Source organism: Momordica charantia (assembly GCF_013281855.1).
Source record: "Momordica charantia cultivar OHB3-1 chromosome 1 unlocalized genomic scaffold, Mcharantia_2.0 BLBB01000001.1, whole genome shotgun sequence".
Lineage (NCBI taxonomy): Eukaryota > Viridiplantae > Streptophyta > Magnoliopsida > Cucurbitales > Cucurbitaceae > Momordica > Momordica charantia.
Window position 1 is genome coordinate 19,989,721 of NW_028275157.1, and position 22,853 is coordinate 20,012,573.

At 35.3% G+C, this 22,853-nt stretch overlaps 4 protein-coding genes across 4 annotated transcripts; all 4 read left to right on the forward strand.

Annotated features, from left to right (window-relative positions):
• Positions 1 to 6,867: 6,867 nt before the first annotated feature.
• On the forward strand, positions 6,868 to 9,165 carry LOC111005833 (putative polyol transporter 6). The gene is made up of 2 exons (XM_022277471.2): positions 6,868 to 7,407; positions 7,587 to 9,165. Exons 1-2 carry the CDS (start codon positions 7,308 to 7,310, stop codon positions 8,972 to 8,974), a joined length of 1,488 nt encoding a protein of 495 aa, XP_022133163.1. The 5' UTR covers positions 6,868 to 7,307; the 3' UTR covers positions 8,975 to 9,165.
• A 1,583-nt stretch (positions 9,166 to 10,748) lies between these two features.
• On the forward strand, positions 10,749 to 12,841 carry LOC111005254 (putative polyol transporter 6). Its single transcript, XM_022276691.2, has 2 exons — positions 10,749 to 11,172; positions 11,309 to 12,841. The coding sequence occupies exons 1-2, from the start codon at positions 11,046 to 11,048 to the stop codon at positions 12,694 to 12,696; spliced, it is 1,515 nt and encodes a 504-aa protein (XP_022132383.1). The 5' UTR covers positions 10,749 to 11,045; the 3' UTR covers positions 12,697 to 12,841.
• Positions 12,842 to 14,443: 1,602 nt separating this feature from the next.
• LOC111005256 (uncharacterized) lies at positions 14,444 to 16,392 on the forward strand. The gene is made up of 3 exons (XM_022276693.2): positions 14,444 to 15,131; positions 15,215 to 15,559; positions 15,636 to 16,392. The coding sequence occupies exons 1-3, from the start codon at positions 14,844 to 14,846 to the stop codon at positions 16,122 to 16,124; spliced, it is 1,122 nt and encodes a 373-aa protein (XP_022132385.1). The 5' UTR covers positions 14,444 to 14,843; the 3' UTR covers positions 16,125 to 16,392.
• A 2,020-nt stretch (positions 16,393 to 18,412) lies between these two features.
• On the forward strand, positions 18,413 to 21,526 carry LOC111005257 (uncharacterized). Its single transcript, XM_088121753.1, has 3 exons — positions 18,413 to 18,856; positions 19,000 to 19,215; positions 21,201 to 21,526. Exons 1-3 carry the CDS (start codon positions 18,623 to 18,625, stop codon positions 21,279 to 21,281), a joined length of 531 nt encoding a protein of 176 aa, XP_087977879.1. The 5' UTR covers positions 18,413 to 18,622; the 3' UTR covers positions 21,282 to 21,526.
• The last annotated feature ends 1,327 nt before the right edge of the window (positions 21,527 to 22,853 follow it).

Below are 22,853 nucleotides of genomic sequence, written 5' to 3' on the forward strand. Positions count from 1 at the left end.
TAATGTATGTTGCAGAGCAAATTCCTCAAGGTCGATCTGTTGGGTGAAGGCCAAGACCAACCTGATAGATCACGATCCAATATATTGACACAAATGAGAACCTCCCAAATGCCACGTCTCGAGACGGGGAAGATCGGTGGTCCTTGGCTTGTCGCCTACTCGAGCATGGAAATATCCTGATGGGATAGATAGCTACCCCTTTGATGGCTATAAATACACCACCACCCCACCGATCCACGTATGAGAATCTACTTGAACATGATCTGTCTAAGTTCGGATTCTTCACCTGAACACATGAAAAAAAATATATATAGATTTTGAGTTTTTTAGAAAAATATAAATTTTGAATTGGTGGGTACAACCATAGAATAATTAGTTTAGAAGGTGGTACGTACGAGATATAAAAGGGTAATGACTTGAGTTACTCAAAATACATCAAAAGTGCAAATATATTTAGTAATGGTGTAAGTAAAACTGTTTATCGAATGGAGTAAATTTACTTGCTTTGACAATGATCTATTATAAAATTTTAGTTGTTAATAAATTGAGTATTTTAGTTTAATATTATTTTTTCTTTTGATATAGTTTATTAATTAGTTCATTTTTGGAGTCCATATTTAGAGTAATTTAAGATGGAACAGTATTTGTCTACCCATAAAAACTCCTCTTTACTTTCTAATGTATATAAATGTACCCATACAAATAAAACCACACATCATAAAGTCAATTCAGTTAAGCAAGAATAGCGTCATTATGGTGATATTGTACTATTTTTCAAGATATCCTTATATTTGGAAATTAAATGTTTACATACTTAATTATTATAAATATTATATACTATGCTTTATCACTCTTTAATTCTTTCATAATAAACTTAAACTTTAGACAAATCTTTGGAACTACACCTCTCTTAGTCACTTCCCATGGGTCAACTAGTTAAATTTCATTTCAAATTGATCTTCTAAATCATTTAATCAAAAAGCATTCTATCATTTTTTTTTCAAGAAAAGTATATACAATTTATTCTTGAAAAAAAGTAAAGATAAACATTACTTTATATGATTTTGATAATGAAGTTGATAATCAATATCTCAATCAAGGTTATTTTTCTTTTTGAAATTAGTTGCACCATTTGAAAAGGAAACATAATCTAATAATCATATTATGAAAGCACACACTTATAAACTTGCAAATGAAAATATATAATGTGAAAGGGATGAAAACTATAGGTTTGGCCTCATAATATGTGGAGGAGAAGGGGATGCAATGAATGAATACTTGAGTGAGAATTGATGGGTGTTATTATTAATATTATTATTTTTCTTATATGCTTTGCTTGCTTTAACTTTATATCAAAAAGTCCTCCATCATCAAAAGTGTTTCCTTCTTCACAAAGTTTTGCTCATCAAAAGATTCCAATTCATTGCATAAACCCTCTGTTGTCTCCCCCCACCTTTCTCTCTCTCTATAAGACTTTAGTTTTCAAATTAAAACAATATATCTATGAGAAAAATTTTTATTTGATTATTACCCATTAATTGTCAAAATTTTCATTCTATACTTAATACCATCTTGCTCTTTGAAAATAGAATAGTTGATGCCGAAATTTGGTTTGTTGATGTGTCATTCAAAGTAGTCGTCGGACGAGATTTCTTGCCATGATGGATTTCAACACTAGTGAGGTGTCCTACCAAATATCATCTAATGCTCAAGTTGTGACCGAGAGAGAAGAGAATATGGAGAACTTTAGTAAAAGTTTGACAGATTTCTCACCTACCTTAGCAGGGTAGGATACTATCCTTTTTATAAGCAGTCAGCCATGGAGGTCGCCAAGCATGGGATCGGACGTGGTCGGCCTTAACTGCATACAAGCTCTGACGAATCGTTAAGGGACATTCCTAGTGCTCGGTGTCACTCTCGTTGCCTGTCTCTACGATCTTGCTGTAGTCTCTATTGCTGCATAGAGAGTCGCGAGTCTGCCTGTACGTCTCTGCCACTGCCCCCTTCATTGATTGTTCGTGGGGTTAGTCCCCACTGCCACGTGGAACACTGCTGGCTCCCCACATCTACACCTCTAATCTCTCCTCCAATAAGAATAAAATGTGTTGTTTACTAGATTAAGAATGAAGTCAACCATGAAATCCTCACATCTGATTTGTAATGCAACATTTTAAAGAAAAATGGAATGATACTTTTCGTATACTAAAATGAGCTTTCTTTTCTTTAATTTTGAAGTAATACTTTAAAGTGAAGTAGTTTTTATTGTTTTAAAAAACGTGTGATTCCATCCACATAGGTGCTCTATCACACTCTTTTTTTCAATTGCAAAGCAGTTTTTTCCTTTAATTTTTTTATTTTTTTTTACTTCCATTTAAAATTTTAAAAATGTCATCTTCTTATATAAAAAGTGTTGGATTTGTCAAAAAGGAGTGCTTTTATCTCTCAATGCAATTAACATACATTAAGCCTTTACAAACTTTAGGAACAATTGGTTGCATCGGTTGATTTAAACATAATGATCTACCTATTTCATACCACTTTACAGATTATGACAATAACATAAGCTATTTGGGCAATTTTATTAGGTTAATATAATAGTTTGGAAAATTAAAGTAAATTTTGTAATTTATTTTTAGTACCTATTTGCAAAAAGTTAACGTAAATTTTATACACTGAAAATTTTTTTAATACAAGAGTGAATTTATGCTAAAATTATGATAAAAAGAAATGAGACAAAAATGAAAAATGGATGGATCAAAATGGTCTAATATTTATAAGTAAATGAAACAAACCTTTATGTCGGTTTTGATACCATATTAATATTCATGAGATTTCATTCCTAATCAATTGACAATGGGAGGAGTAGCTATGCCTATTATGAATTTTTAATGTGTGACCCTTAACATTTACTAAAATAAATTTTAAAAATATATAAACTAAAATAAATGTTTCAAGGAGCGAGAGCAAAATAGTATTTAAATATTTATTTAGAAAAACAATAATAATAAGGGAAGAAAGGAGTAAAAGTAAAAGGTTGATTGGGTGGAAGTGGGAGATTGGTGGTTGGTGGGTGAGATTTATGAGATAAACTTTGCCTCATTAGGTAAAATCTCATTTTCCAATCTCTTCAACACCTTCCCTTGTAAAAAGCTGATTGGACATTTGGACTCTTTTATTTTTCTGCTAATCTGACCTGGACATTTTTTTTATTTTTAATGCCACACCTTTTGCTTTCATTTCCCTCGCTTTTTTCTTCTTCTTAATCATAATTTTTCAAAGATATTGTGTTTTTTTTTTTATTTATTTGCCCCATGAAGTTTGGATAAATCCTTTTGTTTGATCATTTTAAAGTCCCAAGATGTTACAAATTTAGCCATTGAGGTCTAAAAAATTATCCATTTTGTTAGCTATTTTGACGGAAAATATTATGTGACATTTAAAATTTTTATTCACTAATGTGGTAAAAGTAAATAAATTTTTAGGTCATGTGGCAATTTCAATAATTTTTTTAAATGAATAACTTTCTTTGTCTTGTCATTTCAGTTAAGCTAAATATACTAAATTGCCTATATTTTTTTAAGTAACTTCAAATCTGATTTTTCTTTTTCTTTTTTTTTTTTTGAAAATTCTCAATTTTACCTTCAGTATTTTAATAGAAATTATTTTATCATTAAATTATTATTTTATTAACATATTTTTTAGGATCAATTTTAGCCTCTCAATTAGTATTAAAGAAAAAGCTAACAATACATTTTACCAAAGTTATGGTTTGTTAGCATCTCAAATGTTAATGGTTGGATCTCTCACCCTATAATTATAAACTAAAAATATATATTGATGATAAATTATAAAAACAAAATGCATTAACATAAATGGTATAAAATAGACATATATTTTTACATACAGTAGAAAGCTTGAATTTTTACAAAAAGAAAAGATAATAATAGTAATAACACTGCTCAAATTTAAACATAATATATAAAACTTGAGGATACTTTAATTAATGGTTCTGGCAGTGGCATGGCAGGCACCACCGTCAATTGGGATTGGGGATTCACAGTCCGACACGTCGGCTCTCCTCTGGTAACGGTTGGTGGAGAGCTGGACGGCACCGTTTGTTTGGTGGCCGACAGATGCAGCAGACTCGTCCTTCCACTTCTTGGGCCATCGCATTTTCAGGCCCATTTCATTTCGTGGCCCATTTCTGTTGTTCTCTTTTTCTAAATTGCCCTACATATTCATACCTAACCTAGACTGTTGATATTTTTAGTTTCAATATTTGTTACTTTTATAGAATAAAAAGTGCTTCTTTTTTTTTAATAATTTATTTACTTGAAACTTTGGAATTTTGGGTTGATTGATCAATATTTTCAAGATATAACGAGCTATTTTAGAAACTTATTTTACAAATATCCAATGTTTACAAAATTTACAGTTTTAGATTTCTAGATTTAAAACTTTTTTCAAATGCCAAATTTACCATTATTTATGGCATATATATTTATTATAACTAATCTTTTATTTAAATACAAAAGATTAATATTTCAAATTTGATTTTGTAAACATTAAATTATTGTGGGTCTAAATCAATATTCTCATAATTCTCCAATTTACTCCTTAATATATTCTACTAAAGAATGAAATTTACTATAAAATATTCGATTATTCTCGTAATTTTCAAATTTACTCCTTAATATATTCTATTAAATAATGAAATTTATTACAAAATATTTTTTCATTTCATTACAATTTTTGGCCAAATTTCAATAATATAGCTATTATAACATACACTTATATGTATGTATGTATCTATATATATACTATATTCGGCTATCTTTTCATTTATATGAAAATATAAACTATATCCGACTATAAACTTAAGCAACATACACTTAACAATGGTGATATAAACTATAACCATTATAACATACACTTATATTGAGATATAACCTATATCTGGCTATAAAGTATATACCACTATATCATTCTACAATTAATAAACAAAGCAAATAACCTACAAACCTTTCCGTCGGCGACTAGGCAATGGTCGGGATAAATGGAAGGCTCGAATGGTCGATGGGCGGTCGGTGACAAAAAAGAAACGTTGGAATAAACAAACGGAAACAACGGACGGGCGACTGGAGACGAAGGAGAAACTAGACGGACTATTTCGGCAACGAAGAAGAATGAAGGCGGCGGCCGGAAATGAAGGAACGCAGACGGCAGGCGGAAACGAAGGAATGAACAGAAACAGAACAACAGAGGAAGAAGAAAAGTCGGAGGGAGGAGGTTTTCGAATTTTTTTAAGAATAGAGGATTTTGGGGATTTGGTATTTTTTACTTTTTGAAAGTCTAATTAGGCAAAATTTAAGGGATTTAAAATATAACCACAACTAACCAATTTTGGATTTTAAAAATTAATTAATATTGAGATGAGACATAAAAGATATATTAGTAAATTGAGTGATGGATACCATTTTAAATAGATGGTTTAGAGTGTAAATTTTATATCAATCTTAATCTTTTTTTTTAATTATAATGTATAAATAGCCTACCAATCTCAAGTCTGGGCCATCTCCACCGACAGCCCAAAACTCAAAAAAACATGCTCTTTTCTTCACAACCACAGACACTGCAGATGCCTTCAAACAAAAATTAAAAGCCCTTATTTTGCCACGTGTTTGAATTATGTAGAGGAATAAATCCTATAAATTTTGGTTTGTGTTTGTGCAATGTATGTTTATTTTACTTTTAAAAGTTTGATTTGTCAAATTTTACATTTTTGGATGAGAAATATAGTGAAGTTGGGATAAATAAATTCACATATCAATTATAGAGCCGAATGCCCATTTCACTCGTGAGTCAATTATCGAAATTTATTTGAAATCAAATTTTTGTGTTATAATTCATACAAAGTGAAAAATATGACGTTTTTTTTTTTCAACCATAAATTTAAGATATTATAATTAGCAAAGAAACCACAAAATTAGCGTTTTTCCTTTGCAACCGTCATCCATCTACGTGGCACGCTTTGGGTCTGTTAATGGGCCCGTGTGGCGTTCTATTGGGCCCATCAGTTTCCATTTAGTGGGCTTAGTGATCCACTTGACTGTCCATTTGCGGTTCAAGGTACAATTACCCTTTTAACTTGGGATTTATTCTCACATTCTCTACAACTTTCTTTTCATTCTCTAATTACATTGATAATAATATACTAATTATTGGATGATTTAAAGAAATGCACGTACTTCTTAGAAGTCAGACATCTTTACTTTCAATACTTTAGTGAATTGTTTTGCATATTAAACAAATATAAAAGTTGTATGTTATCGGGTTATTTTAGTAAGACATTTAATTTTAGTAACATCACAAACTTGGGATCGTAGGTAAATAAAATTTTATTTAAACACAAGTTGTACTAATTTAAATTTCCGAGCCTATAAATTAGACAAATTTAAATATAGCTACTCTGGTTGAGATATTATAACTTGAAAGTTTAAACATAGCTACTCTCGTTAAGATATTTTAGTAAGACATCAAATCTTCGTTATCAAATGTTTTTTTTTTAGCCCTTGTTCCCACAAATTAACTCTAAAAAGATCTTTAAATTAGATAAATATAAGTATATTAAAATGGAGAAGACTTTTTTTCTTTTTAAGAGAAAAACGGTGAGATTTAAACCCCCTTTAAATTATAGTTTACTAAAATTTAAATTTATTGCAACTTGATCCGAAAGAACAAAAACTACCATCCCAATTTTAGAAAACACATAACAAAACAACACGGTAGAAACTAGAACTTCTGCTCATACGAACAATGTCACCGAAAGACATGCCAAAATTATCGTTTTACCTTAAACTTGTGACACTGAAGTACCTAAAAACAAGTGTTCATTGGGTAATTAAACCATATAGAATTGAATTTGCTGGAGAACTGCAAAAGTTGGTCTAAAACTAAAACAGCTAGATCAGATTTTTATCACCATTCCTTATCTTGATTTTTGCATAAAACAACCACCATTTCAGTCTCCAACAACAAATCTTTCAGCAACCATCATTCTCCACGTCTTTCTGGATCGTCTCTGTTTCAACTTTCAACTCAAAAAGCTCTTCTCTACCTGCTTTATTAGAGATTGAAACTCTGAAGTTTCTTCATCAACCATTGAAGTTTTAAACTCACCTTCCAATGTCATGATTTTCAGGCTTCTGAGCACTCCATCATCTTCATAATTGTTGAGGGGAGATATATAGATATATATATATATATATTTTTTTCTGAGAAACTCCTGCAGAAAAGAAGATAGAAAAATGGAGGGAGAAGCCTCCGGCGAAAGTCACAACAAGATCAATAAATATGCTCTGGCCTGTTCTGTAGTTGCCTCCGTTATATCTATCATTTTCGGCTATGGTAAGTTTTCTTCGCCTTCCTTTTCTTCCACTAAGCTACCCAAACCCGAAAGCACGATCCCAACTAGAAAATGACATCCAAGAAATTTTTAAAAATCTATTACTCCTAGTTCCCACTGACCCGGTCACTGTACCCTTGTTTAATGTTTAACCAATTGGGCCTGAATTTTGATTGTGCAGACACGGGTGTGATGAGTGGAGCGATGCTGTTCATTAAAGATGAAATGAAAATCAGCGAATTTCAAGTGGAAGTTCTGGCCGGAATTCTGAACATTTGTGCACTGGTGGGATCGCTTATGGCCGGAAGAACATCCGACCAAATTGGCCGCCGATACACAATCATTTTAGCGTCGATCATCTTTATGATCGGCGCCACTCTGATGGGCTACGGCCCAAACTACGCAATCTTGCTGGTCGGAAGATGCATCACCGGCATTGGAGTGGGCTTCGCGCTGATGATTGCCCCTGTTTACTCTGCAGAAATTTCATCTTCGGCAACCAGAGGATTTCTGACTTCTTTACCGGAGCTCTGCATCGCCTTGGGTATCTTAACGGGGTATGTCTCCAATTACTGCTTCGGAAAAATTGGCGTGAAAATCGGCTGGAGATTGATGCTCGGAGTTGCGGCAATTCCTTCGCTCGCCTTAGCTTGCGGAGTTCTAGCCATGCCGGAATCTCCCCGGTGGCTGGTGTTGCAGGGTCGACTAAAAGACGCCAGAGAAGTTCTGTCCAAAGTGTCGAATACAGAGGAAGAAGCAGAGCTTCGTTTCCGCGACATTAAGCTTGCAGCAGGAATCGCCGAGGATTGCCATCAAGATGTAGTCAAATTAAACAGAAATACCCACGGCGAGGGGGTTTGGAGAGAGCTACTGAAGCCGACCCCCGCCGTGCGTCGGATTTTGGTGGCGGCCATTGGGATTCATTTCTTCGAACACGCGGTGGGCATTGAAGCAATCATGTTGTACAGCCCTAGAATCTTCAAGAAAGCCGGAATTATGGCGAAAGACAAACTCCTACTCGCCACAGTTGGCGTCGGAATCGTAAAAACGCTATTCATTCTCGTCGCTACCTTCTTCCTCGACAAAATCGGAAGGAGGCGGCTGCTATTCATTAGCACGATCGGAGTGACGATTTCGCTCACTGTGATAGGGTTTTCTTTAACAATGGTGGAGAAATCAAAGGGGAATCTGCTATGGGCGTTGATTCTCAGCATAATCTCCGTTTATGTGTTCGTGGCCTTCTTCAACAGTGGAATTGCGCCGATTACGTGGGTTTACAGCGCGGAAATTTTCCCGTTGAAATTGAGGGCTCAGGGGATGAGCATTGGGGTTGCGGTGAACAGATTGACGAACGCGGCGATTTCGTTGAGCTTCATTTCGATCTACGAGGCGATTACGATCGGTGGAACTTTCTTCATGTTTGCCGGAATCTCTGTAATCGCTCTGATTTTCTTCTATTTCTGCTTGCCGGAGACGAAAGGGAAGTCATTGGAAGAGATTGAAATGCTGTTCGGCGGGAACCCGCATCCGTCGTCTAATGAAGACGGTCGAGCAAGAAACGACGTGTAGTTTCATACCATGCAAGAGAAATACGGCATGTAGGCCGTCAATAATGATGATATTCTTGGGATTTCTTAATTAAATGGTCTAAATTGGTGGAGGTAAATGAAATATAAAATTTTCAAAGGATTTATTTTGAAAAAAAGGATAAAACTTATGTGATCACGGGAAAAGTAAGTATTCCACTTGCCACTGTTATAAAAATTGACAGTGAGACATCTTTAAAGATGGATGATTTATTAACCTTTAATAAATTAATGGTTAGTAATTAACATATAATTTCAATTAAGAGGCTGTGAATTCGATCTACATATCCACATGTTATAAAAAAAAAAATTTCTCTCATAATTAGCGAACTAAAAATAATTAGTTTGTTTTTCTACATGGATTCTACCAGTTTTTGTGAACTAATGGTTGTACGTAAAGGGTTTTGTGAAATTTATGCCTCTTCCAACCTCTTTCCAGAAGTGGCTTTCTGAGACTGCTTCTTGTTTCTAGGTTTTATTACTATAAAGAAGCCTTCGATGGAAAATTGGATGATTGTGGTGTTGATTTTTCTAGTTTAGGATATTGCTCCCCTGAGTGTTCGTTAAAATGCTTGGAGAATTTTTACAATGCCTATCTATATCTGCTCGTGAGGGTGCTGAATAATATCGTTAGTGTTGAGTAAATTTAAGATTTATGATTTGATTCATCTTTGTACTTATCCATTTGAGCCATATTTTGCTGTTTATTTCTTTTTGAGATTCCCTCTAATCTTTTTTTGTTTTTACGCTTTAATCTGTCTTTAATATTTGGGTGTTTACAAAGGGAGGAAGAGGAGCGTCATCATCAAATACCCATGGGAGCGATGGAGAAGGAATATAGATTTGTTTTATTGGAAGCTATGGAGGAAAAAAAGATAGATTTGGAATATTGGTGACCGCGGAAGCCAAATTAATAAATATTAATACATCATTTAAAAATTGCGAATATAGCATATCACTAGTTCAATTTTACTCCGAGACCATTTAGAACTATTTTGTATAAGTTAGGGACTAAACCTATTTTCAACTTGAGAGAACAAAAATATATTTTACCCAAAAATTTATCCCTTCACAATCTTAAAATATTTTATCCTTTAGGTTTAATTATTATATAACTTTAATCAGAGTTTGAATTTCAAAAAGTTTTTTTTTATATAATTTTTCCACTTTCTAAAACCATAAAATTGAGCTTTATTCTACTATTATTTAATCAATAACCTTGAATTACATTGTCTATCAATTTTTAAATATTTAATTTTCTTCTATGTTACTATTATTTTTTTTAAATAAATCATGATAACTTTTTTAACCTTTTATTCATCCTGTTAAAAAAATAAACAGAAAAACCTTCGGAGACTTTAAAAATAATAATAATAAATAAAAAGGAGACTAATACTTTTAAGTAAGTTTATTCAAATTTTAATTTCTTGCAACTTTATCCGAAAGAACAAAAACTAGCATCCTAATTTTAGAAAATACATAACAACATGCTAGAAATTAGAACTGCAGTCTGCAGCTCAACATTGAACATTCCACGACAGCTCATTCGATCTAATTACCACGTAATCCTTCAAAAAGGGACGATCTTATCTTTAATAAAACGAATGGATGGAGACAAATTTATGATTTTACCTTAAATTTTTTTTTTCCCTTTCTTGTTTTGGATAAAATTTTACCTTAAATTTGTGACACTGAAGTACCCAAAAGGAAGTGTTGATTGGCGAATAAAAGCACATTGAATTGAATTTGGTGGAGAAGTGAAAAATTTTAGTATAAAACTAAAACAGTTCCATCAGATTTTTCTCACAATTCTTTATCTATTCGACAAAAAAAGCTCGTAGATTTTTGCATAAAACAAATCTTTCAGACTTTCTGGATCGTCTCTGTTTCAATTTTCAACCCAAAAAGCTCTTTTTTATCTGCTTGCTTGGAGACTGCATCAAACTTTGAGGTTTTAAACTTACCTTCCAAGGTCATAATTTTAAGGCTTCTCAGCGCTCCATCTTCTTCATTTTTCTTTCTGAGAACCTCCTGCAGAAAAGAAGATAACAAAAATGGAGAAGACGATGGTGGGTAAGTTATTTGAGGATGAAGCCTCGGGCCAAAGTCGCAACGAGCTCAATAAATATGCTCTGGCCTGTTCTGTAGTTGCCTCCATTGTAGCTATCATCTTTGGCTATGGTAACTTTTCTTCGCCTTCTTTTTCTTCCATTAATCCACCCAGACCCAAAAGCACAGACCCAACAAGAAAATGACATTCAAGAACGAAAATGTAAGCTAATGCTTAACCTATTGGGCCTCAATTTTGATTGTGCAGACACGGGTGTAATGAGTGGAGCGATGTTATTCATTAAAGATGAAATGAGAATCAATGATGTTCAAGTGGAAGTTCTGGCCGGGATTCTGAACTTGTGCGCACTGGTTGGCTCGCTAATGGCCGGAAGAACCTCCGACCAAATTGGCCGCCGATACACAATCGTTTTAGCATCCATCATCTTCATGATCGGCGCTATTCTGATGGGCTACGGCCCAAACTACGCAATCTTGTTGGTCGGAAGATGCATCACCGGCATTGGAGTGGGCTTCGCGCTGATGATTGCCCCTGTTTACTCCGCAGAAATTTCATCTTCGGCAACCAGAGGATTTCTGACTTCTTTACCGGAGCTCTGCATCGGCTTGGGCATCTTAACGGGGTACGTCTCCAATTACTGCTTCGGAAAAATTGCCGCGAAAATCGGCTGGAGATTGATGCTGGGAGTTGCGGCAGTTCCTTCGCTCGCATTAGCTTGCGGAGTACTAACCATGCCGGAATCTCCTCGGTGGCTGGTGTTGCAGGGCCGACTAAAAGACTCCAAGGTTGTTCTGTACAAAGTCTCGAATACAGAGGAAGAAGCAGAGCTTCGATTCCGCGACATTAAAGTTGCAGCAGGAATCGCCGAGGATTGCCAGCAAGACGTCGTGAAATTAAACAGAAATACCCACGGCGAGGGGGTTTGGAGAGAGCTACTGAATCCGACCCCCGCCGTGCGTCGGATTCTGGTGGCGGCCATTGGGATTCATTTCTTCGAACACGCTGTGGGCATTGAAGCAATCATATTGTACAGCCCTAGAATCTTCAAGAAAGCCGGAATCATGGCGAAAGACAAACTCCTACTCGCGACAGTCGGCGTCGGAGTAACTAAAGCGCTCTTCATTCTCGTCGCTACCTTCTTCCTCGACAAAATCGGAAGGAGGCGGCTGTTATTCACGAGCACAATCGGAGTGACGATTTCGCTCTCTGCGTTAGGGTTTTCTTTAACAATGGTGGAAAAATCAAAGGGGAATCTGTTTTGGGCGTTGATTCTCAGCATAATCTCCGTTTATATGTACGTGGCCTTCTTCAACAGTGGAATTGCGCCCGTTACATGGGTGTACAGCACAGAAATTTTCCCGTTGAAATTGAGGGCACAGGGGATGAGCGCTGGGGTTGCGGTGAACAGATTGATGAACGCGGCGATTTCGTTGAGTTTCATTTCGATCTACGAGGCGATTACGATCGGTGGAACTTTCTTCATGTTTGCCGGAATCTCTGTAATCGCTCTGGTTTTCTTCTATTTCTTCTTGCCGGAGACGAAAGGGAGGTCGTTGGAAGAGATTGAAATGCTCTTCGGCGGGAATGCGGAGCCGTCGTGTAAGGAAGACGGTCAAGCAAGAAACGACGTGTAGTTGAGAGAGCGACAGAGCGAGAGAGAACTCATACTCTCTGATCATGTGAATTTCCCCCGCCCCCAAAGGCCTAACCTAATCATTTTAATAATAAGAAAACAAAAAATGATGTCTAGATTTTTTTTTCTATTTTTGTGAATTCGAGGGGAGGGATTTTTTTTTTCTTTCTAAATTTTCTTTAATCTTTAAAAATGTTTTAAGTTTATTAGTAATGTATTAAAAAGGTAACTATTTTCAGCAAGAAATATATAAGAATTGATAGCAAAATATTCTTTTGATTGGTCAATTTGATCACTAAAATTTGAGAATTGACACTTGATTCTTGAGCTTTGAGAAATGATTGTAAAGGGCTTTTAGCTTATTTGACCATCAGTTGACTAATGTGATGTGGATATTAAGTCTCTATATTTGGTTGATTGGACAAAATATATTAATTTATCATATGTCTTTTGGATTTTCTTCTTCATTCAAACTTCTATCTCCTTTCTCATTCTCTCATCTGACGAAGCTCGTCATTGCCTGCTATCTCTCGTCTCGACAGCTATCTGCTGTTCCTTCTTCTCGACTGTCGTTGACAGGCTAAAATCCCCACCATCAACAAGGAGCCCTTGTCCACACAGCTTGAACGACACATTCCTCATAGGGCATGGAATGAGGAACATTCCTCATTCGAGAACCTAGTAGCGTTACCTCGGATAAGGGACTTCCAGATTCGACGAGGAACAACTTAGCAATGGCACGACGTAAGGTTGACGTGGAGAGTAATGGTGAGTGGTTGGTGAGGGAGTAATTGTGGACAACATTCCCTAAAGGAGTGAGAGAGAAGGAGATAGAAAGTTCAATCACCACGAAAATATTATTAAATTAATATATTTTTTCTCCAATTATCCAACTATAGTTAGCAACTTAAATGCTATGTTGTTTTAATGTCAGTCAACTAACTATCAAAGAAAAACTTCTGGACCATTTAAAATTATTTTTTAGACCTTAGGAACCAAAACATGACCATTTGAGAACTTCATGGATGAAATGAAATATTTTTTTGCCCAAAAATGTATTAGTAAAAATTTCATGTATCATTAAAGTATTGCTTTGTTAACATATTTGGACGCGAGGCTCGACACTTGGAATATATGAATTCTGTTGACCTTAAATTTCTTTTTAAGAGTGATTTAGGTTTTTATGTGTCAAGTAGCAATTAGCATATTCGTCGTATGTCTAAATATGTTAATAAAACAATAACGTAGATCTGATGATTTTGTTTTTAAAATTATGATTGATTTCTATAATTTATTTGATTTTTTTTTCACATCCGTCAAAAACACATCTCTCAACTCTGAGCCAAAAGACAAAAACAAGATTTCAAAAACTACCATTTTTTTCAAAATGTAGAATGCATTTTGAAATTATTTTTAAAATTTATATATTAAAACAAAGAAGCACATAAAGTGGAGGGGGTGACTCAGCTTAATTTAAAAAAGTGAAAAAAAAACAATTATCAAATAAGCATTAATAATACGTTTACTTGTTGTGATATCATATAAATGATTAGATTTATCGTATTTCAATAACTAAACTATTAGTTAATTAGTGATTTTATTAGTACAATACATGAGGGTGGAGATCAAACTCACAACCTGGATTAGAAATATATGATAATTAGCACTGAACTATGCTAGTTTTACATTTTAAAAGAGGGTTAGATATACTAACTTGATTTAAATTAATGGGCGGAGAGACAGAAACTTAAAAGTCGGTAGAATGGAAAGTTTAACACAAAATTAATACAACCATTGAGTTTTGTGGGTAAAGAATACTTTTTGTTTTCTTTTTCCTCTATATTTTCATGTTTGAGTTTTAAAAGGAGAAAAAAGATTGAGTTTGCATAAAATAAAAAAAAGAAAGAAAGAAAAAACAGGGTGAGAAATGGACCATTGAATGGAAGAAATGGAATTAAAAATAAAAATTGTTGCCCACACGAGAACTAGAAGCAAGGAGAGCCTTTGCCCCCGTTTTATTGGCATCCATCTTCCTCCACCTTTTTTCCCTCTCCAATCTCCATAGCCAGCCCACCCAGATCTTTCACTTTTCGACCTTCCTCTGTTCTTTTGTTTTTTCTGTGTTTCTGATTACTCCTACACAGATCGATGAGGAGGCTATGTCCGAACATCGACCGGGACGACGGCCTGGAGACGATTCTGGAGGTTCCGATACCGGAGGAAATGTTCACCAGCATGGGCAGCAACGTCACCCTCCGATGGCAGAACATGTCCACATGGATGAGAGCTCAGACCTCCGATAAATGGTCCTCCCCCATCATCGCCAATCGCTTCAACGAGCTCCGATTCCTCCTCTACCTCGTCGGATCCCCCCTCATCCCTCTCCAGGTCCAGCTCGGCCATTCCATCCACCGCCCCCTCAGAGATTCCTCCATTGTATGTCTATCTATAATCTCTTTCACCAACATCCTCATCCTCTCTCTGCTTTTCTTCATTTTGAATCGAGTTTGATTCGACAGGAAGCGTCGACGGCGAAATACATAGTGCAGCAGTACATAGCGGCGACGGGAGGTCCGGCGGCGTTGAATTCGGTGCAGAGCATGTGCGTGACAGGGCAGGTGAAGATTAAGGCCTCCGATTTCCATCTCTCCGACGAGAGCATCGAGGTGAAGAAGAGCACCGAAGAGATCGGCGGGTTCGTGCTCTGGCAGAAGAATCCCGATCTCTGGTGCTTGGAGCTCGTGGTTTCCGGCTGTAAAGTCATCTGCGGCTCCAACGGCAAGGTTTCATGGCGCCACTCCTCCAATAACAACCATTCCCCCATTTCCAGTGGCCCTCCTAGACCCTTGCGCCGATTCCTTCAGGTAATAATTCGAAACGTCGAGAAATTAAATCAAATTAGAGCGGAATGAATGTTGAATGGTGTAAAATTGAAATTAGGGTTTGGATCCAAGAGCGACGGCGAACTTATTCATCGACGCGATGTGCATCGGGGAGAAGATAATCAACGACGAGGATTGCTTCATCCTGAAGCTGGAAACGAGCCCGGCGATTCGGGAGGCGCAGAGCGGGCCGAACTACGAGATAATCCACCACACGATTTGGGGGTATTTCAGCCAGCGATCGGGGCTTATGATCCAATTCGAGGACTCGCGGCTTCTGAGGATGCGAACCAAGGGGGACGAGGACGTCTTCTGGGAGACGAGCACCGAATCGGTGATGGAGAGTTACCGGTACGTGGACGGCGTCAACATCTCCCACAGCGGCAAGACCAACTTCACCGTTTTCAGATACGGCGAACAGTCTGCCAACCACAAGAGGGAGATGGAGGAGACCTGGAAAATCGAAGAGGTGGATTTCAATGTTTGGGGCTTGACCGCGGAGAGCTTTCTCCCGCCGCCCGGCGCCGCCCTCTCCAATGATCATTAGAGGCGGCGATTGCTTGTGCCTCATGGAGAAATCGTAATTCTTCTTCTGTATATACAAAACTAAAATGGCCATTTCTGTAACACATCCCATCGTCTACCCTTTCTGTTTGTGTTTGGGAGGGAAGGGCACCGATTACCCTTTTTTTTCCAATTTTATTTGTGTAATTTTTTGGGGATGTCCAGTGCATCCTCCAACTCCCATCGAATTTTCTCAAGAGAAATAGAAATTATTAGTCTTCCAATTTTTAATTATATTTTGAATTTTAGTCCGAGACGATTTTTTTTAGTATAATATATATCATAGTCCAACCCACACCATTGTCTTAAATAGTTAATTTATGTTGTTGTTTATTTTATTTTTTTAGTATTTATTGTATTATACAAAAAAAGGAGGTAAATTGTATTTTTGATCTTTGTATTTGAGAGTCTTTATATTTCAAAGTAGAATTTGAATCCATGTCTATTAAAAAAAAAAAGGAAGTCTTTGAATCCATGTCTATTAAAACAAAGAAGTCTTACTCTCACGCCAAGCTTGACGAACTTACAAAAATTGATATAAAAACATCTTTAATTTTACTTTTTTCATAATTCGATTTTTAGAAAATTTACTTTGATATTAAAAATTTGTTAGTCTGTGAGGTTGGTTCAAATTGAAAATTCATGAGGATGAGAATATGATTGATTATGTGATATTCTTTAAATATATAATAAAAAAATATTATTTGTATAACAAATATAGTAGCTGGCATGTTACAAACGTCTTTGTTTTATGTAAGAGATTATTTAGTTCAACATGATCGTCTAATTACCCTTAAAATTAATAATTAAATTTGCGAAACGATAATTTACAATTATAAAACATAAATACATAAATGATTTTTGCACGTGCACGTTACACTACCACTACATGGCTACAAAAAGTGCCATGTAACAAAGCCATACCTTCAAGATACGATTTTACTATCGTTTAATGAAATGAACCGGGTCTTCAAACCATGGTTTTAATGGTAACAAATGAATAAAAATGGTTATATTAAAAAATAAGTTTCAAAATAAACATATTTTTAAAATAAGATTTAAAAATAATACTACTAAACAACTATCTCTAGTTGACACACGTGTACATCCTTTCATCTTAGGTTTGAATTTTCAAAACGTTGAGAAAGTTTGTTCAAATAACATAAAATAAAAAAATTTGACAAAAAAAAAAGGTATAAAACAAACAACAGTTTATTAAAACACAATCTAAATTACTTTATACGCAAACCTAACAGTTTAAGTAAAACAAATAAAGGACCAAATCAAATAAGTATACCAATAAATCTGATTTTAAATACATAAATAAAAAACGTAGTTATTTCAATAAACAAATGAGAAAAGTAATCTAATACAAAATTAAATGACAAAATCCAAAATTAAAATTTGAAACTATATTACTATGGCCAGCTAAGAAAAACTGTAAAAAATAAAAAAGAATAATAATGAAACACAGTAGAAAATACACGATTGTAAATGTTTTAGAATCAATAACAATATATTTGTAAATCCAACATCAGTCTAGCTTAACAATAATTGACACATATTTCTAATCAAGAGACGTTTGAATCCTCCCCAATCTCTTGAAATAGAAAAATAATAATAATAATAATAATAATAATAAAGCAACATAATAAAATTCTCCTTCCATTTTAAATATTTATTTCTCACTTAATCTTAGATATTATGATTTATGTAATAAATAAGTTAGATCAACATTTACAATATTGTGGGACAATAAATATATTGTATAAAATTCTACTTGAACATAGTCCAATTAATTAAGATACCGTTCCTAAAAAAAGAATTATAAATTTGAATTTTTGTCATCACATATTGATTAAAATAACAATTCAAATATTGTACTAAAATAATAATTCAAACAGTGGCAACTAAAATATTATATATCGATAAACTTAATTTTAAGAGATTAAATTTGAATTTTGTTTGTTGGTTTGTTTTGTTTTGTTTTATTTTAAATTTTTAGTAAAAGGAAGCCATTTGAGCGTTGCTGCTAAATTGCATCGACGTCGTTTTGGCGTCGGTAGTCTCAGCATACCAATACCATATGCTTAATAATATCAATACTTAGCCGCTATGGCAAAGATTCATCCCGCCGCGTACTTTTATTATGATTTGAGTTATTAATTAAATGAAATAACTAAAATCTTTAACCCAAGTATAATTAAATGCGCGCCCACAGTATAATATTTTAATCTTTACCCCCCAATTACTTTTCTCTCACTCTCGCTTCAAAAGAAAAAAAAAAAAAAAAAAGAACTTCTCTCTCCCTCTCTCTCTCGCTCTCTCTCTCTATCTTCAGTGAGAGAAGAAACTGTCTTCTCCGTCCGAATCTGGGTCTATCTTTGATCACTGCGACACCATAATTTCTCATTTTTCTAAATTCGATTCTGCGGCACAGTCCATTTGATTGTTTCGTTTTTCTTATTGTCGTTGATCGATATGAAGGACGACGATGTCCTTCCAACGACGATAGCGAGTGCCGGGAAGAAAGAGAGCTCGGTTTCGAGTTTATTCGGCAAAGGCCGCTACAAGTTCTGGGCATTGGCTGCCATTTTGTTGCTCGCGTTTTGGTCCATGTTCACCGGCACCGTCTCTCTCCGATGGTCTGCCGGTAATCTCAATGGCCTATCTGATGGTGTCGATTTTAACATCAACGACGATCTCGATGTGCTTGTTAGTCTCTCTCTCTCTCTCTCTCTCTCTCTCTCTCTCTCTCTCTCTCTCTGTATCTATACGTGATTTCTGAGCCAGATCTCGACGGAATTTAATTGATCGATTTCATGGTTTTTCCCCCAATTGTTGGTTTGGAATTTTAGGAGATGGAGGAAAGGGAGAAGGTAGTGAAGCACATGTGGGACGTTTACACAAATAACCGACGGATCAGGTTACCGCGTTTCTGGCAAGAGGCGTTCGAGGCTGCGTACGAGGACCTGACCAGTGAAGTGCCGGGTGATAGAGAGGCTGCTATCTCCGAGATCGCCCGGATGTCCGTGCACTCCATTGTTATCGATGCGACTTCGGAGCAATCAACGGTTAGTTAATTTCTTTCTCGTGCTTACGTTCTAATCTCGGCTGCCTCTGCTGATGATCTTATCTGCTTAGCACATAAAACGGTATCTAGGGCATTTTATGGACTATAATTCCAAACCAGGAACAGTGGAAGTCGAGTCTTTTTCCCGTTCCCAAGTTTGAGTGTCGCAATTATAATAATCACAGGTGGGAAGTTGTATTAACACTAAATGCTAATGGTATGGCACGCCCACCCCACTAACTTTGAAGTTGGTCGTATTCTTCATAATTCATCTGAGATTGAACTTTATTGGACGAAGAGCGACTATAGTAGAGGGGAGATATCATGTTTCTTAAGTACCTCTCCGTGTGTGCGGGTGGGGGGAGAATGGTTTCAATTTCAGTTACTATTGCAGTTTTGCAGTTGACTTTGATTCTCAATGAACTTGTACGAGGGTAGGAAATGATACATATAACGTTTAACATGATACAACAGTCAAATATTGCTTATAGGAATAATGTTTAAGAGGAGATGCGAGGAAGGTGCTTATGGGGAGTTGGCTTACCAGCATTTCCTGTGCTGCGTGTTTTGCAGATTTATAACAAGTTTGCACCATCGCACATTAATCTTTTTAGAATAATGAACTGCTCGATTATCTAGTGCAACCCTATGTCTCCATTCGAGGAATGGGATCCTAATCTCGACTCTTGATATCTTTGCCTATTCAGAAACTTGGCCATTTGGATAAATGTTAGTCATTTAAGATAAATTTTCCCATGCATAATCAGCAAAATTGGTTGTCTTTACCAAAGGCTTGATATATAGTATACAGCATGCCTAGTCAATTGCTTCATGAGATTCGCAAGGGAGCAAGGATTGACATGTCTTAAGTTTTGCATCAGATTCACATTTGGTTCTAAACCTCCCTCTATAACCAATTGGATGGCTGGATAGCCACTCAATTGTCATCCTCTCTATATCTGCTTGATAAAGAATTATAGCGGTCTGAAATAGGAAACTACAGTTCATTCTTCAATGATCACTAGCGTATGAGAGCCCTGAGGTTTATTATCCTCCATACCACCCTGCAGCCTAAAAAGGATCAAGATCTTTAGTCCATTTTGCAAAAAATATAACTGTTTTGTAGAGGTGTGATCTGGTGATTTACAGAGGTTAAGGTTATCTTTTACAGTGTACTTAAAAATTCTCTGACTTTTTTCTTTCCAAATAAGCCTAACAGATGGCCCTCACGGCACAACCCTACAGAATTTTAGCTTTTCCGTTAAATAAAACTCTCCCAGGTTATATAACATGCATTCACTAGTTTTTTGTTTCCAAAACTAAACAATTGTGACTCAACTCCCAAGCAGTTCTCAGAAATCTCCAATATGTTATTGATGCATGGGCTTTGTTTATGATTGGTGGGAGAACTTGATAGGACAGACTTCCAGGTTGAATAGGTTGCAAACAAGTAAATGAAATCTTGCTCTGATCAAAGCTTATGCTTTTCAGAGATGATGCACTAGTGAACATTTTATCAGGAGTGAGGGAAAGTTATTGATTCTTATTGGCAGTAATTTACTCTAGTGAGATGTAGACATTTTAGGAGATTTGATCTTTCACTGGTAATGTTAAGCATATCCTCAGATTTCATTGTAAAAACTATTGCCATAGCAAGTTTCCATTTATCGCATATTGTCTCATATTGCTAATATCCGTGATGATTAGAACAGATGCAAACATGGTAATTAGTAATCACTGACTAGAATGCATGTTCTGGACCTTCTGGTTTCTTTTGTGCTCATGAGACTTTTGTTGTCTCTTTTTTTTTAGGGTAAAACTTTGTCATATTTTGTTCTAGCATCTCAAAACACCTCATAATATCCTTAACTCTTGAGGAGGATACTGAAATTATGCTTGGGAAACATTTCTGTTTCTTTGTATTTGGCTTGCCTTGTCAAGCTTTATAACTTTAATGCTCTGTTATTTTCATATATTTATCATCAGAGTGCACGAGGGTTCGTTAAGATGCAGAAAATAGCAGATAAAAACAGGGAAACAGCTACCACGACTGGGAGTAAGCTGTGACATGGATGATGTTCACTCTGATCCAAGGTTCGAGGCCTCTCTATTCTGCCCTTTCTGCCGCTAGATTGCTGTCTGGAGTTTGTAGGAGGCAGTGACTGGCAAATCTACATTCTTTAAAATTTTGATTTTTCCCCCTTTGTTTTACAGTATTGCAAGATGGGTCAAACAACCTTTTTGCTTAGAATGTTAGAGTGATATTTGTTAATGGTATTTATAAAGGTGAAAGATAAGTTTTGAAAGTTTCATATTCAACGATCTTTTAAACAGGTAGAAGAGATCATATAAATTATACTTCCAACCCATTGGTTGCATATTTTTACAGTTCTGTCTGCATTTCTGTGATTCCCCTCTGCGATTCAAACTTTGGATAATTATAATACCGGTACTTTGTCTGAGTGTGAAGTCTATATGAATGAATGTTTCATATGATAGAATTATGCATCAAGTGAAACTAATGAAACTGCATTGAGTAACTCTTTTAGTGGATTAATCATGTTCAACTTCAACCTTCAGAGTTCCATGTTTCAGCGTATTGTATTAGGTATTTAGGTGCAGGTTTTTCCCTGAAAGAGGTTTAATGAAATGCATAGCATATGGAAGGAACGTTCAGAATATGCGTGTAATAGTAGTGCTTTTGATTTGTTTTAAAGTGCTTTTTTGGAATGCGTCCAAACTCCAAACAAATTTTTGCATCTTTTCTTAAAGGACAGATCGGAGTTGTGTGCTACACATGTTTAGACTGTTTAATGGGTCTTACTATTGGGATTAGTAATCATGTGATGTGATCCCCGCTAGCTAGAGTGATTAACTAATGGGTGGAAAAAAACGAACCTCTTCAAAATTGGAATGTTTCTTTTATAAAATCGACCATTCAGAAAATGCATAGGGAAACAGAAGGTTGTGAAATTTCCATTTGAAATGATAATTACGAAAATTAAAGCCAATATTATTTCGGATTTCTCCTTTTCAAAACTTAGAATGACAATGAAAATATCCTTTTTTTTATTTAAAAATATCCTTAATCAATTGAACCACGTTTAAATTAACAATAAATATATTATTTTAATTCGTGTTCTCTATACAAATGACATCTTATTTATATTGTTATAGTCCATAGTTGCATCACATGTCATAGACTTCTAGATAAGAAATCAAATACACTTATTAATACCGATGTACGTCATACTTCACTTTTTCAACCTCGTGGTACTTTCTTATCCCTTTTGTTGGTCTCTTAATCGTTAATAAAAAAAAGTCTTATGTATTTGTATTTTCAAGTCGGATTCAATAAGGCTCTTCCTTGCTTTAATCTTCCACGTGTTTTTAGGTTCACATTATTGGTATCATTCTTTTTATTAATTTTCATATCCTTCCTCTAAAATTAATTTAATCATACGGGAGAGGTAATTAGTAATAAAATAAGTTGCATAAATTTTTTTAGTACAATAAATTGGAGGTATGGAATTCAAACTTCCAATTTGAGGAAAAAAGAGTATCTATCAATTAAGACAGAGTTAATATTGGTACATTTTTGGTCATTCTCTTGTTCAAACTTTGATGAGATTCATGGAG

What these genes read in the sequence shown, in the direction of transcription:
- LOC111005257 (XM_088121753.1), top strand. Translation starts at nt 18,623, where the DNA reads ATGAAGGACGACGATGTCCTTCCAACGACGATAGCGAGTGCCGGGAAG. An exon ending in ACGACGATCTCGATGTGCTT is followed by an intron (nt 18,857 to 18,999) that starts GTTAGTCTCTCT and finishes TTGGAATTTTAG; the next exon opens with GAGATGGAGGAAAGGGAGAA. An exon ending in CGACTTCGGAGCAATCAACG is followed by an intron (nt 19,216 to 21,200) that starts GTTAGTTAATTT and finishes ATTTATCATCAG; the next exon opens with AGTGCACGAGGGTTCGTTAA.
- LOC111005833 (XM_022277471.2), top strand. Translation starts at nt 7,308, where the DNA reads ATGGAGGGAGAAGCCTCCGGCGAAAGTCACAACAAGATCAATAAATAT. An exon ending in ATCTATCATTTTCGGCTATG is followed by an intron (nt 7,408 to 7,586) that starts GTAAGTTTTCTT and finishes TTGATTGTGCAG; the next exon opens with ACACGGGTGTGATGAGTGGA.
- LOC111005254 (XM_022276691.2), top strand. Translation starts at nt 11,046, where the DNA reads ATGGAGAAGACGATGGTGGGTAAGTTATTTGAGGATGAAGCCTCGGGC. An exon ending in AGCTATCATCTTTGGCTATG is followed by an intron (nt 11,173 to 11,308) that starts GTAACTTTTCTT and finishes TTGATTGTGCAG; the next exon opens with ACACGGGTGTAATGAGTGGA.
- LOC111005256 (XM_022276693.2), top strand. Translation starts at nt 14,844, where the DNA reads ATGAGGAGGCTATGTCCGAACATCGACCGGGACGACGGCCTGGAGACG. An exon ending in CCCTCAGAGATTCCTCCATT is followed by an intron (nt 15,132 to 15,214) that starts GTATGTCTATCT and finishes TTGATTCGACAG; the next exon opens with GAAGCGTCGACGGCGAAATA. An exon ending in CCTTGCGCCGATTCCTTCAG is followed by an intron (nt 15,560 to 15,635) that starts GTAATAATTCGA and finishes AATTGAAATTAG; the next exon opens with GGTTTGGATCCAAGAGCGAC.